The 13767-nt window shown below is 43.0% G+C and overlaps 1 protein-coding gene across 1 annotated transcript in view; it reads left to right on the top strand.

Moving 5' to 3' along the window:
• EFHC2 (EF-hand domain containing 2) overlaps positions 1 to 13767 on the top strand; it is a 183471-nt gene that overhangs the window by 142406 nt on the left and 27298 nt on the right. Inside the window, exons 12-13 of the mRNA XM_008272519.4 lie at positions 6885 to 7082; positions 9064 to 9156. Of these exons, the coding sequence (XP_008270741.1) occupies positions 6885 to 7082; positions 9064 to 9156 (291 nt within the window). The remainder of the gene's footprint in view (positions 1 to 6884; positions 7083 to 9063; positions 9157 to 13767) is intronic.

Raw genomic sequence — 13767 nt, 5'->3', positions numbered from 1 at the left:
CATAGCAGAAGAAAGGCCTTGTTGGGCCTTGTCAGCCATCACAAGGCATTTGAGGTCTATTTTGAGAGATGGCAAGCCCTCAGAGGATTTTGAACAGAGAAATGACATAGTCTGACTAATGGTGTAACAGGATCATCCTGGCTCCTGCAGCAAAATAAAATGCTATGACGCAAGTGGTCTTGTCCGGTTTCACAGATAAGGAGCTGAGGCCCAGAGAAGTTAAGTAATTTACCACAGTTCCCATTTACTAGTGAATTAGTGGGACTGGAATTTTAGTCCAGGACTGTGTAATTCAGAAGCTCACACTTTGCCCACTAAAACACACTGCCTCCCAGTTGACAAGCTTGCGACCTTGGCTGGAGTAGATGGCTTTCTTGTGGTCTGCAGTGACCCATCTTTTCCCCTCTTTTCTGGAGTTCTTGACATCTCTGGCAAGACCACTATGTTGCACAATTCCAGAAGCAACTACTTATACCATAAGCCTATAAATGCACTCTCTAAAGTGGCAAGTGTACAGCCCAAGTAGCCACATGTGATGGCCTTGGTCTCCAGTGAGATTGAACTGGCTTTGAACTCTGCTTAAGCCTGTAGCAACATCTGTTTGGTCAGAATTTGTATTGGCCCCACTTCAGTGTATCTTCCTGTCTTTTCTTCCTCTGATAATGTCTTTTGCCAGCCATCTCTTTCCACTATCTAGCAACATGCTAGTCCAGCAATGTGGCATGCTGGGATGTAAGGGACAGTAGGCAGGGGTTTCTCTATGGGCAACATAGGCCCACAATTGTAAGAGAAAGCCTGAGGGACTGTAGGATGTGAGCAGGTGTGCATGCCTTCTAATTAGAGGAAGGAAAGTACGTTTTACTTGATGAATATCAAATTGAAGGAATGAGAAAAGGTGCCATGTAATTGTCATCAAAATTGCTGCTAGGTTTAATTTAAGCTCAACTCGATTTTCTTGTGTGCCTTAAGGCCTAAGTTTTAGGCCCTTGAACCCTTGTTTATGCCGAAACTAAATTTGGTGGTTCATTTGAAAGACGTTGTTTAGACTTTCAAGACTTGATACATAGGAAAGTACTCTGAGATTCAGCTTTAAAAGGGAAGTTTTGATTCGCCATTACTTGATTGGATGACTTTAATGGAGGTGTGTCTGCAAAGCTCTTTAGCATTTCATGTTTCAGAATTCTGCATAGTTAACCCAATACCATAGAGCAGTTTGGCATCTTTTTTTTTTCTTTTTTTCAATTTTATGACTTTAGTTACAAAAGCAATGAAAAATCATGACAGCATCCCTTTTAAGATTAGGTAATACAGGATCCGTCTATGTGGCATAGTGCATGAAGCCGCTGCCTGAGGTGCTGGCATGCCATATGAGGGCCAGTTCAATGCCTGGCTGCTCTACTTCCGATCCAGCTCTCTGTTACGGCCTAGGAAAGCAGTGGAAGATGGCCCAAGTGCTTGGGCCCCTGCACTTGCATGGGGACCCGGAGGAGGCTTCTGGCTCCTGGCTTTGGGTTGGCTCAGCTCCAGCCAATGCAGCCATCTAGGGAGTGAACCAGCAGGTGGAGGATCGATCTCTCTCTGCCTCTGCCTCTCTGTAACTCTGCCTTTCAAATAAATAAATCTTTTTTTTAAATGAGCTAATACTGTGATAATACAGTATTTTACTGAATAAAATATTAGTGCTAGGAATGTAATGCGAGGTTGGGTGAATACAAAGTTTAACTTGCCATTTGAGTCTTTAAGGTTAGTGATGGTAATCATCAAACACAAAATCAATACACTTATAGCCACATCTGAAGTTTTTATTTCCCTTAAATTGATTGAGTCAGAGTACTGAGATCAGATTTTGGTATGAGATCTTACGTCAGGCCCACTCGGAAGTTTTAGGTGAGGATTTGGCTGAGGAAGCGCTGTGCTTGATGGTGGCTGGACGTTTGTTCTTGTGGCTGCTGTGGAGCAAACATAGAGTATGCAGAAAACAGTTTAGTGGTTCCTCAGTAGTGCAAATGTAGAATTGCCGTATGCCTCAGCCCTTCCACTTGTACATAGATGAGGGGACTTCCAAAAATTCGTGCAGCAATGGAATTGAAAGTTAACTTTGGGGGCTGGCACTGTGGCACAGTAGGTTAATCCTCTGCCTGCAGTGCTAGCATCCCGTATGGGCGCCGGTTCTAGTCCCAGCTGCTCCTCTTCCAGTCCAGCTCTCTGCTATGGCCTGGGGAAGCAGGAAGATGGCTCAAGTCCTTGGGCCCCTGCCCCCACGTGGGAGACCAGGAAGAAGTACCTGGCTCCTGGCTTCGGATCGGCACAGCTGCAGGCTGTTGTTGCCATTTGGGGAGTGAACCTTTGTGTCTGTCTCTCCCTCTCATTGTCTGTAACTCTACCTCTCAAATAAATAAATAAAATCTTTAAAAGAGAAAGTTAATTTTGGTGCAAAAAAATGTTCATATCATAGATAGTAGTTTTTCATAATGCTAATTTTTCTGTGAAGTTTTTGAAGACCCTTCATATATACTCAAAAGAATTGAAAACAAGTGCTCAAACAATAGCTTGTACTTGACTGTTCATAGTGGCACTATTCACAGTAGTCAAAAGGTGGAAACGACCTGAATGTCTGTCAGTGCACAAATGGGTAAGCAAAACGTGGTATGTCCATACGGTGGAATATTATTCAGTCACAAAAACAAATGAAGTACTGATAACATGATACAACATGGGCTAATCTTAAAAATATATTGCTGAGTCACAAATATACCATATCCAGAATGATTCCATTTATGTCAGATACCTGGAATGGGCAGATTCATGGAAGTGAAAAACAGTTTAGTGGTTGTCAGGCAGAAGAGAGGGCTGGGGGCAAGGCAGGAAAGGGAAGTAACTACTTAATAGATACGAGGTTTCTTTGGGGTGATGAAAATGTTTTGAAACTAGATGGAGGTAGTGGCTGCACAACCTTCTGAGTATTCAGTGTCATGAGTAGTAAAATTTACGCTATGTGTATTTTATCACATTTTTAAAAAAAATAAATTGTGCTACTTTTCAAAATATTCCTAATTTTTGATGAAGCCCATTAAACTTTGACAGAATGATTGGGTCCTAGAGGAGGCACATGTGGCAAAGGCAGGACAAAATAGTGGTAGCTGTTTGATGTCTGCAAGGTGATGCTCAGCCCCTGTGGTTGAGATTCCCGGTGCAGAGACCTGCCCTCGAGTGGGTGCAGCAACCACAGCACACCCATTCCCCGGGGGTCCCTGGTGCCCTGAAGGACAGATGGCAGTTGTAGGTGTGAAACAGCTTGTTTGAAACTCACACATAAAGCCAGGTAAAGCTGTGGAATACTGGGCTGTCTAAAACTCAAGCATAAAGATACCCAGCAGATAGAAATTTGAACTGCAGTGAGACCAGGATGATGTCAGTTTATCCAATGAAAAGGAAAATAAACTTTTATGATCTGGTGGTGCTATAATAACTTAAACGTACGTGGAAAGTTTCTGGTTACGGCTGCACACGTTCTTTTTCCTTGTCCTCGGGAATGTGCCGCTTGTTCCTCTTCACAACGTGGTCTGCTCTCAGATGGAAAAAGCTTTCGTGTGTTTGTGTGTGTGTGTGTGTGTGTGTTTCTGATAGTGAAGGTAATATTTGATTAGCACAAAAATTCAGAAAAGTGCATTCAAAACAAAAGACAGAAATGTCAGCAATCAGGGTAATGCCGTTGATGTTTTGGCACAGCTTGTTCCAGTCTTGAGTTTTACTAGGATTGTGTTAGATTTCAACATAGCCTGGACATCTTTCATACCAGTAAATACCACTTCCCATCATACTGGCAATGGCGGCATAGTGTTCCATTTTGTGCATTGTTATGACTGACTATTCCATGATCAGTGCTGTAAGTGAGCCAGGGGCTTTCCTTACAGTGACTCCTCTGTGGTCACTTAGCCATCTGTCAGAGATGGTGACTCATGATTTCTGAAATCCTTCGCTCTGACTTTTACGCTGGTAGTGATAGCCCTCAAAGCAGAGGTAATGGGCTGTCCTAGTCTGTTTTCTGTTGCTGTAACAAAACCCCTGAGACTGGGTGATTTTTGAATTGAGGTTTTTTTTGGCTCATGATTCTGGAGACGAGGAAGTCCGAGAGTGTGGCAGCAGTGTTGATGTGGGCTTTCTTGCTGCATCATCACATGGTAGAGGCCATTGCATGGTGAGACACAGTGTGTACCATCTTGGATCTGTCTTCCTCTTCTTAGTCACTAATGCTCTAATGAGGGCCTCACTCTCATGACCTCATGTAATCCTAATGACCTCTCAAAGGCCCTACCCTCTGCTATGATCAACAGTGACGTTGGGAATTAAATTTCTAACACATGAACTTTTGGGGGAACATATTCAAACCATAGCATTGGCAATAAAGGGAGAATAAAGCCTTAAAAATTCAGCTCAAGGGGCAGGCACTGTGGCCTTGTGGGTTAAGCTGCTGGCTGCAATGCCAGCATCCCATATGGACACTGGTTCGTGTCCCAAAAGCTCCACTTCTAATCCGCTCCCTGCTAATATGCATGGGAAAGCAGTGGAAGATGTGGAAGTTCTTGGGCCATCTTCCACTGCTTTCCCAGGTGCATTAACAGGGAGCTGGATTGGAAGTGTAGCCACCAGGACTCAAACAGTGCCTATATGGGAGGGAGAAGGGAAGGGGAAGAGAGAAAGAGATCGGCCATCTGCTGGTTCATTCCCAGATGACCACAGTGGTCACAGTTGAGCCAGGCCAGAACCAGTAGCTTGGAACTCCATCCAGGTCTCCCTAATGGTTACAGGGGCCCAAGTACTTGCACGTCTTTCACTGCTTTCTGAAGCTCATTAATTAGGAGCTGAATCAGAAAGTGGAGCAGCCAAGACTAGCCAGCATCTCAAGTAGTGACTTAACTTGCTGTGCTAAAGTGCTGGTGCCCAAAACCCACTGCCTTTACGACAGTTTCCTGATTGAGCCCCACTCTATCTGGAACACTCCACTTTCCATCCCAACAAGAGAGAGTTAGAATAAGATGCAGGAGCATGGACTTTGGAGCCAAACTGTATGGGTTTGCATTCTGGTGTTTGCAATACTGGACAGATTATTTAACATTTCTATGTGTCAATGTTGTTATCTGTAAATGGGAATAATAATAGTACCTAACTCCTAGGCCAGATGAGATGATTCATGCCGAAAGTACCTGGCTGCACCTGACCTGGCAAATGGCAGAGCTTGTCATTGCTATTAATCAGTTCATTCAGGTAGCACTCCCGCCTGTGGCTTTGAGAGCTAGTCTGCATGTGTGGGCAGTCCCAGTAGATCATGGACTCTGAAAAGTTCAGATGCCAGAATGCTCTCTTTTTTTTATTTTTTATTTTATTTTTTTGACAGGCAGAGTGGACAGTGAGAGAGAGAGACAGAGAGAAAGGTCTTCCTTTGCCGTTGGTTCACCCTCCAAAGGCCGCCACAGCCAGCACACCCCGCTGATCCAGTGGCAGGAGCCAGGTGCTTCTCCTGGTCTCCCATGGGGTGCAGGGCTCAAGTACTTGGGCCATCCTCCACTGCACTCCTGGGCCACAGCAGAGAGCTGGCCTGGAAGAGGGGCAACCGGGACAGAATCCAGCGCCCCGACAGGGACTAGAACCTGGTGTGCCAGCGCCGCAAGGCAGAGGATTAGCCTAGTGAGCCGCGGCGCCGGCCTCAGAGTGCTTTTTACTGTGTTCTTCACCCACTAAGTCCCCTGCCAGTGTTACTGATTGATGTCTGACCTGACTTGCTGAAATGGTGGGGTCCTCTCGATTGAATTTGGCCTTCACTTTCCATTGAAAATACAAAAGAAAACTCAACCCCCTCCCCCCTTAAAAAAGACCCCCGGGAAACCTGAGAAGTGGAGATAGGGGAAATGCAGTTACTTTAGGTGGATCAACATCTAAACTCTAAGGAAATTCTGGAACAGAACAACCTAGAATTTTAAAGCGATAATAATAATGACCAGAATTATCTTAAAAAAAAAAAAAACCTAAAAACCATTTTTGTGAAAAACCAATCTATAGGAAAAGAGCAAATAAAATCTCGTGTTCCCTTATTTATTCAGGATTCTTGGGAACTGAATTATTTCCAGTAAGTAGATTTTCCAAACAATAGAAGCTTACTCATGTAACCACCGTAACATTTTGTGTTTTAACCATTTTGGTGTAATTCTTTCTAGTGCATGCTGCATAGAGGATATATTGAAAGCAGTACAGCTAATGTGGTAGGCTTTGGGACCTCACTGTTAAAACGTTGTTTGGTTTTTCAGCTCTGCCAAATAATCTCAGTGCCATTTGCTTTGTAAGGACTCAGACACTATTCCCTGACATAGCTCTTTTAATTTTCATTTTTTTCTCCCACTGCCAGTGTACATCAGTGTTTACTTTTTCCTACAGACATGTGCATGATTGTTTTCCCCAGCCTCAGAACACCTTTCTAATTTATTAATTTATAAATTTTGTACCTTGGGAAACCAGAAACACAAGTCTATTACTATGTTGTATAAGGAAGATTAACAGACATTGAATAAAGGCATGTGCTTAATGACAGATACATTGACCATTCAAGGAATTTAAAATTTTACTTCCTGATTGCAGATTTTAGGTGGTAGAAGTTTAACTCCAGGCAAAATGCCACTTTATTTATAAGCTATAATACTAATGATTTTCCACTCTAGCATTGGTATCTTCCTGCTGCTCCTAAATTAAGTACAGAAATTAAATTAAAGAACAGTAATCACTTGTCCTCTACACAGTTGGTAAATGTTTAGAAAATGTGATTTGGGTCTTTTTAAATAGAAGTAGTAAAATATTCTTACATATTTTATTGTGGTTTTCCATTTTCTTTATAGAGAATTGCTGTTGGATATGACTGTCAAAAAAATCTCAGAACAAGAGATTATAACCATTTCACGTCACTACCGTGTACCTGACGACCCATGTCCAGATGTGAGTGTCTTAATGGCAAACGCCCATGAGCAACTTAAGAAAAACAACTATGAGAATTTCGACATACTCGTTTTACGCTGTGTGTACGACGATCGAGAACAGTAAGCTTTTGTTTTTCTGATTCTAATGAATCAATTAAGTATCTAGGACCGTAAGTAATGAAGGAATTTAAATTTTATCAAAAAGGACAAAAAGAAAATTGTCCTGTCCCATAGTGCTCCACTATTTAGCAAAGTCTCTTTGAAGCATTTTGCAGAGTATCTGATTACCAATGTTTCATAATGATGGTGAGCTTTGTTAATTGGCTAGAGGAGGCCCAGTATCCTCAAAAGAATAGGCTACCCCATTGCATTTTTTTCACTTGTTTCTAGAAGCCTTTGATTGAAATACAGTAAATCAAGGTATTAGAAGGTTTAACTCTGAGATGTCATCTTACATTATTTTAGTGTTATCTGAGATTTATCAATGTGACCTTTATAATAGAACAGGGGATTTTTAAGTAAATTTGCTATAAAATTTCTTTGACATTCTTGAAAGTAATGAAGCCAGGATAATCTGTTTCTAACTCATTGAGCCTGTGTGTGTTGAACTTCATTAAGTCATTGTTAAAACTGCTGCATACAACCATTTTAATGTCTTGGAATTCATCTTACAGATCTGATATAATGGAGAGTTAGAAAACTGTAGTTCTCCCTCTAGCTTTTATCCTTGTTATTACACACCACCGCTAGCCATCTCTCTTCTTGGTGATCCCTTTCTTCATCCCCAGACATGAAGCCTATACCCAAGTGGCCAGCAACATACCCTACATATCTTTGAAAGTCATTTAATTTATCTTAAAAATGAATGTGATTGTTTTCCTAATCCATAATGCAACTTCATTGTGTTTTTATAAAGGTATTTCCCTTTAGTCTTTTTTTGTTTTTGTTTTTGGAAAGACAGTGACAGAGACAGAGTTCTTCCATCCACCAGTTTACTCCTCAAATGCTTGCAAAAGCTGGGATAAGGCCAGACTAAAGCCAGGAGCCTAGAACTCAACCCTGGTCTCTCACATGGGTGGAAGTGACCCAATTACTTGAGCCATCATCTACTGCCTCCCAGGATGTGCACTGGTAGGGAGCAAATACAGAAGCAGATTAGCCAGGACTGGAACCCAAGAATTCTGATATGGGATGCAAGTATCCCAAATGACACATTAATTACTGCACCTACCAAATGCCTGCCCCAACTTCAAACTTTAAGCTTTCTTGAGCCTCCTAAAAGATATATGACCTGAGCTTCGCATGACCCTGGACCTGCCCTCCTCCCTGGTGGTGCCCTTCCCTAGGGAATGACACTATTTCACTAAAGGAACACTTCCTGGGATCAATGGAACAGCTTAATCAGACAGCCTGGGGTTCATCCAGATCCAACAAGCTTTGATTCTAGATACAGATGTTCTCATTGCAAAGCAAAGATCCTACTTACTTCCTTTTTTATTAATACTAATCTTGTGGGGTGCCTGGAAGAACATTGGCTGAGCAACAACACTAGACAATTGTTTCTGTACCCCCAGCAGGCTGGAGAAAAATGACTGTTGGACTGCTTTAGAGAAAACCACTTGCATCCGACAAAATCAAAGTGAATCTTAAGGCTGGAGCTTCCAAGTTATAAGGTTTAGGTCCAAGGAAAAGACCAGAAAAACACCCTCAAGTCATATCATACTTGTGGTGGAAGCTCTAGATGCCTGTCAAATTAAGAGATGTTTTTAAATATCAAAACCATTTTTGACCAGTGGTCAAGAATGCAGATCAATTACTTAGAGCAACGCTCGTGGCTGCAGCCTTAACGGGCTGTATTATCACCAACCAAGAATCTGAATCTTGATGGAAAGCCCTTTGTGAAGACAGAATCTGGTGACCTCTGAAATGGAAAATGTTGGTGAAATGCAATATGACTGTTTTTCTTTACTATGAATTCCAATAGCACATTTTTAGGGCCCATCATATGTGTATTTTTCTTTGCAGTAGCTAGCATGTAATTGTTACTAAAGGGCACAAGGTATATAAAGGGCCATTTATTTTGTATTTTGTTTTAATGTAGAAAGCATGTATTGCCTACCAAAGACATCAAGAGGCTGTGCAAGTCTTCCAGGCTACCGTTGAATGAAGACCTTCTAGAATCCTTACTGTCCGAGTAAGTGAGCGCTCCATCCTTGATGGGGATTGTCTTGTGTATTTTTGTTTTGAGGACTATTACTGGTTTTACATTTACCTTTAATTATCCTTGATGTTCCCATTTCATTATAACATTGCTGATCAACCTCCATTTATAAGTGTTACAAAGGAAAAATTAGTCATGATTTTGAATGTTAGAGAGCTTATTAGGAATTATTATTAGATAATAATTATTATTAGAAATGATGGTGTCATAAAAGGAGACTACAGTGAATTCTTTCTAAAACATCACTTCTGCTGAACCTGAGTTTTGACTTCCTGGCACCACGCTCCCAGCAACCGAGACTTTAGTCACCTTCTATGATTTCTGTGGCTTTACTCCAGCTCCTTCCCTGGCTTCCATATCTTGGTCATTCTGACATGTTTGGCCATGTGCTAGACATTGCAATCTTTGCATTGGATATGTTATCCCATTTACTTTCTGGAGACAAATTGAAGAGTTCAGACTATCATCATTCCTATCATACACAGGAGAGTGCTGAGGTTTAGAGAGAGGAGGTAGCTTTCCTCAAATCAGATAGCATAGAAGAAGAGCTGTGACTCGATCCCTGAACCTTTCATATGTACATCGTTTGCTTCTAATAATTTTGAATTGTTGTCTGCAAATAGCCAGTAGACTAGGATGTCTTGACAATCCTCCCTCCTTCCACCTGCTTGCATCTACTCTCCCCATTCCAGTCCCACTATCGTCATCTGATCCATATTTCTTCTTGACTGCTGCAGGGCCTCTGTGTTCGTCTTTCTCCCCACCAATCTCTACATTTTAAATCTATTTTTCTATACAGCAACTAAGTACATTCTAAGAAAAAAATCACCACGTAATTGTGACAGAGCTTCTATGGTGTCAGTTTACAACCTGAGGAAGCACAGAACCCCTTGACTTTGAAACTGCTTCTCCATCATGGTGCTTAGGGTTGTCACTTGGAGCATTGTTCTCAAGTAGGGACTGTAATGAGGAGTTCTCTTCAGAGACAGAAGAAACCAAAGGAAAAGGTGAAACCAAATCCCATGTGGGAGAACAAGGGGCCAAGGTGGTGAGGAGGGCAGTCCAGAAGAGGGCAAATGCAGCTGGATGTGTGGGTGCATTAGATTGTCCTAGAGTGATCTTCTAGACTGTCAGTTCTGTTGGTTTCGTTTTGATTTAGATTTTGTCTTAGCTAGATTTGCTTCTGTTTAGCAGCAGCTGTGTGAGAGAGAAGCAGGTTATCCTGGTATAGAGAACCTGAGGTGAAGTAGGCAGGTCCAGGTGTCAGATTTCTCCACAGGGATCACATCCCCAAAACTCTCCTTCCTGTTGCTCCTAGTCCAACCACAGGGGCCATTTCAGCATTTCCCACAAGCAGCTCCTACCTTCCCATGTTCTTGCATTTTCTCTTGCTGTTCAGCCAGTAATAGCTTCCAATTTTCTTTCCCTGCTTAAAGCTTGCTCTTCTTTCAAGACCCATTTCAATTGGTACCACATCCAGGGAGCCCTCTTTCATTTGCTTGCCTGATAATTGGAGTGATCATCACGTCCTAAGGCTTCTCATTGCATTATGTTTCTCCCTTTGTCCTTTACCTTGTAAGGAGGAGCTGTGCCTCAACCTGTGGTCTATTCAGATGCAGACACATGCTTCTGTTTGATTTACCACCTGTAACAATGTACTGTCACAACTTGATGGTTTACCACACACCCCCACTTAGTCTCTTATATTCTTTGATCCTCTTACTAGCTGTGTGATCTTGTGCATTAGTTGGACTTACCTAAACGTTTAGTTCCTTACCTCTGGAATGAGGTAACGGGGCTTACTTCCTAGTGTTTGTGAGGATTAACTGAGATAATGTATATAAAGTATGCAGCACAGTACCTGATGCTAAGTCTCTCTCTCTCTCTCTTTTTTTTTTAAAGATTTATTTGAATGTCAAAGTTACACAGAGAGAGAAGGAGAGGTACAGAGAGAGAGAGAGAGAGAGAGAGAGGTCTTCCACCAGATGGTTCACTCCCCAGTTGGCTGCAACAGTCCGAAGCCAATCCAAAGCCAGGAGCTTCTTCCGGGTCTCCCACGTGGGTGCAGGGGCTGAACGACTTGGGCCATCGTCTACTGCTTTCCCAGGTGCATTAGCAGAGAGCTGGATTGGAAGTGGAGCAGCTGGGACTCGAACCGGTGCCCATATGGGATGCTGGCACTGCAGGCAGTGGCTTTACCCGCTACACCACAGTGCTGGCCCCAAGTCTTTTTTTTTTTATTCCAACATTCACCCTTTGGTTTATTTTTCTAGTTTTTATTAAATAGCATTTTTTGTTATATTTTTTCTTTAATGGACACTTAGGCTGCTAAGTATTGATTGGAGACTAGGAGAAAAGTTGAAGTCAGGGACCATAGACCACATATTCTGTCTTAGAAAAGGCCTGGAGGAAACCTGGGTCTGTCTATATTAGCAGAAGCCTTGTTTTTCGACAGCTGGAGCAGAATGTCTTTCACACATTAAGCTGTCTTCGAGTCAGGAAGCTGTAGATGTTTATTAGATTATCTCTCGATGGGCTCGAGGACAAGTTGTCCTGGAAAGTCCAGTAATGTGGGAGCCTGGCCTCCGGAGGACCGAGATGTTTCTGATCCAGTTCTGAGGCCACCAAGTCATCAGCCTCTCATTCTCTCAGCAGACTGTTTTGTTTTCGCCTTTACGATTTGACATTAAATGCAAAAGGATCATTCTGCAACTGGCTTCGAAGTTGTCTCAATCTCTGGACACATCCGCCTCCAAGCCCAGTTTTAGCTTTGAGGAGGTCATCCCTCCCCACTGCTCCGCAGACCATGTTCAGCCTAACTTTGCCTCTAATTGTGCAGTGACCCTTCTCCACACTCAGGGGAAACTTCAGACTAATCAGATTAGAAAATGTCTCATTCCCATTCCCCTCTCCCTCCAATATGCCCTGCCACGATTTGGGTCACATGCTTGGTGTTTTGCATCATCTCCGCAGATTCCTTTCAAAGACTGCCCTAATTCCTAATGGGCCCATCAGCCTGCAGCTCACATTTATATGCTGCATTCTTATTGTTCCCCACAGACTCCACGGGGCTTTACAGAGCCTCGACCAGAGTCGCTCTCTGCACAGTCCTCTTCATGGCATGCCAAGCCAGAGCCCCCTCTGACGTCTGCAGTCTCCCATGGGAGGCAGGCATGGCGTTTGTTGATTTTGTTCACTGCACGCTCTGCCCAGGAGTAGCTTTACCTGCCTTGGGCTAGAACTGGGCAGCTGTTGAGCTGTGTGAATTCAGATCGGGAAATGAAAAACAAGATGGCTAGAGGATTGGGTGCTTTCTCTCACCTAGTGATTGTCACCCATGCATTCCTCCTGGCCTCATGTTTTGTTCTTGACATTTCCCTTCTCCCTTCCCATTGTTCTTGAAGTTCAACTAGGTCTTTAAGTAGCTAGACCAAAGCTAGAATCAGGACTTCAAAATCTTTTCACTTCCCATTACCCTAGCCTCTGTCTGTTTGTGCTGTGGGAGCTGGTATGAGGTCATCTTACTTACCAAACAAATTCATTTCACTAATGCACAGAGCACCAGACTTACATGTTCTATGTAGTAGTAGCTATTACCCATTAATAATAGGAATGACACTTTGTATTGACATAGTGCTAAGGGTGTTGGAATATTTGGTAAATTCTTGAGCATATTAAAAGGTACATTTTAATTGATGGTAGACATCATTCCTCATCTTGTTAAGTGCAAACGTCGAGGTGTAAGGAGAGTCTCTCACTGAAAAGGGCATGCTCCAGGCCAAGGTGAGTCTCTAATGGAATTACAGCTACAAGTCTCTAAGATACCTTAAGCCTTGGCTTCCATCTGAACTCCTAGGGGTAGAGACTGTGTGTCATTCGTCTCTGCAGCCTCAGAGACTTGTGTTGAGCTAGCACACTGTACTTGGTATCCACCAGACTCAGCCCTGGCGTCTAGCTCTGCAGCTTCCTGGCTGTGTGATCCTTGTACATTTATTCGTTCCCTCTGAGCCTTCATGTGGATATGAATGTTCCTCAGTACTGATAAGCCAAAAAATCCTGATTCTCAAACCGTGAGAGATGGAGAGAATTCTAGGCTCAATCCATTCTGAAATGTCCCTTGGGCATCTGGGGAATAAAGAGGTAGCCTCCTCCCCTAAGCGTGTGGCCTTCTGAACATAGACTTGGCATAACTGGAAACTCAACTGCAGCTCTTTTCCCCAGCAGCCATACCTCAAAGCTAGGCTTTTATAGTTGGTTTTGGGTTCCATGGAATTCCTTAGAACTGGCCTCCCAAGAGAGCTGGTACCTCATCCAGAAAGATTGGTTAAAATGGAAAAAATTAATAGGGCTTTAAAATCATCTCATTATGCTTTACCCAGCCGTGCTCCTTGTCCCACTCCCCGAGGCAGGACTGAGGCTCATGGGAGTTCACCCGACAATACCTGGCAGTAAGGCTCAAAGGCAGGGCTTGAGCCGTGTGGCTGCTACTGTTACAGAGAACTTGGTTCCCTGGTGAAGTTTTCAGATGCTCTTTCTCTGTGTCTGTGTCTCTCTGTCTGTGTTTCCCTCTCCCTTCCCCTGTTC

The sequence above is a fragment of the Oryctolagus cuniculus genome, chromosome X, assembly GCF_964237555.1.
Source record: "Oryctolagus cuniculus chromosome X, mOryCun1.1, whole genome shotgun sequence".
Taxonomy (NCBI): Eukaryota; Metazoa; Chordata; class Mammalia; order Lagomorpha; family Leporidae; genus Oryctolagus; species Oryctolagus cuniculus.
The sequence above is the reverse complement of the archived record's forward strand: the minus strand, read 5'-3'. Positions and strand labels throughout refer to the sequence as shown.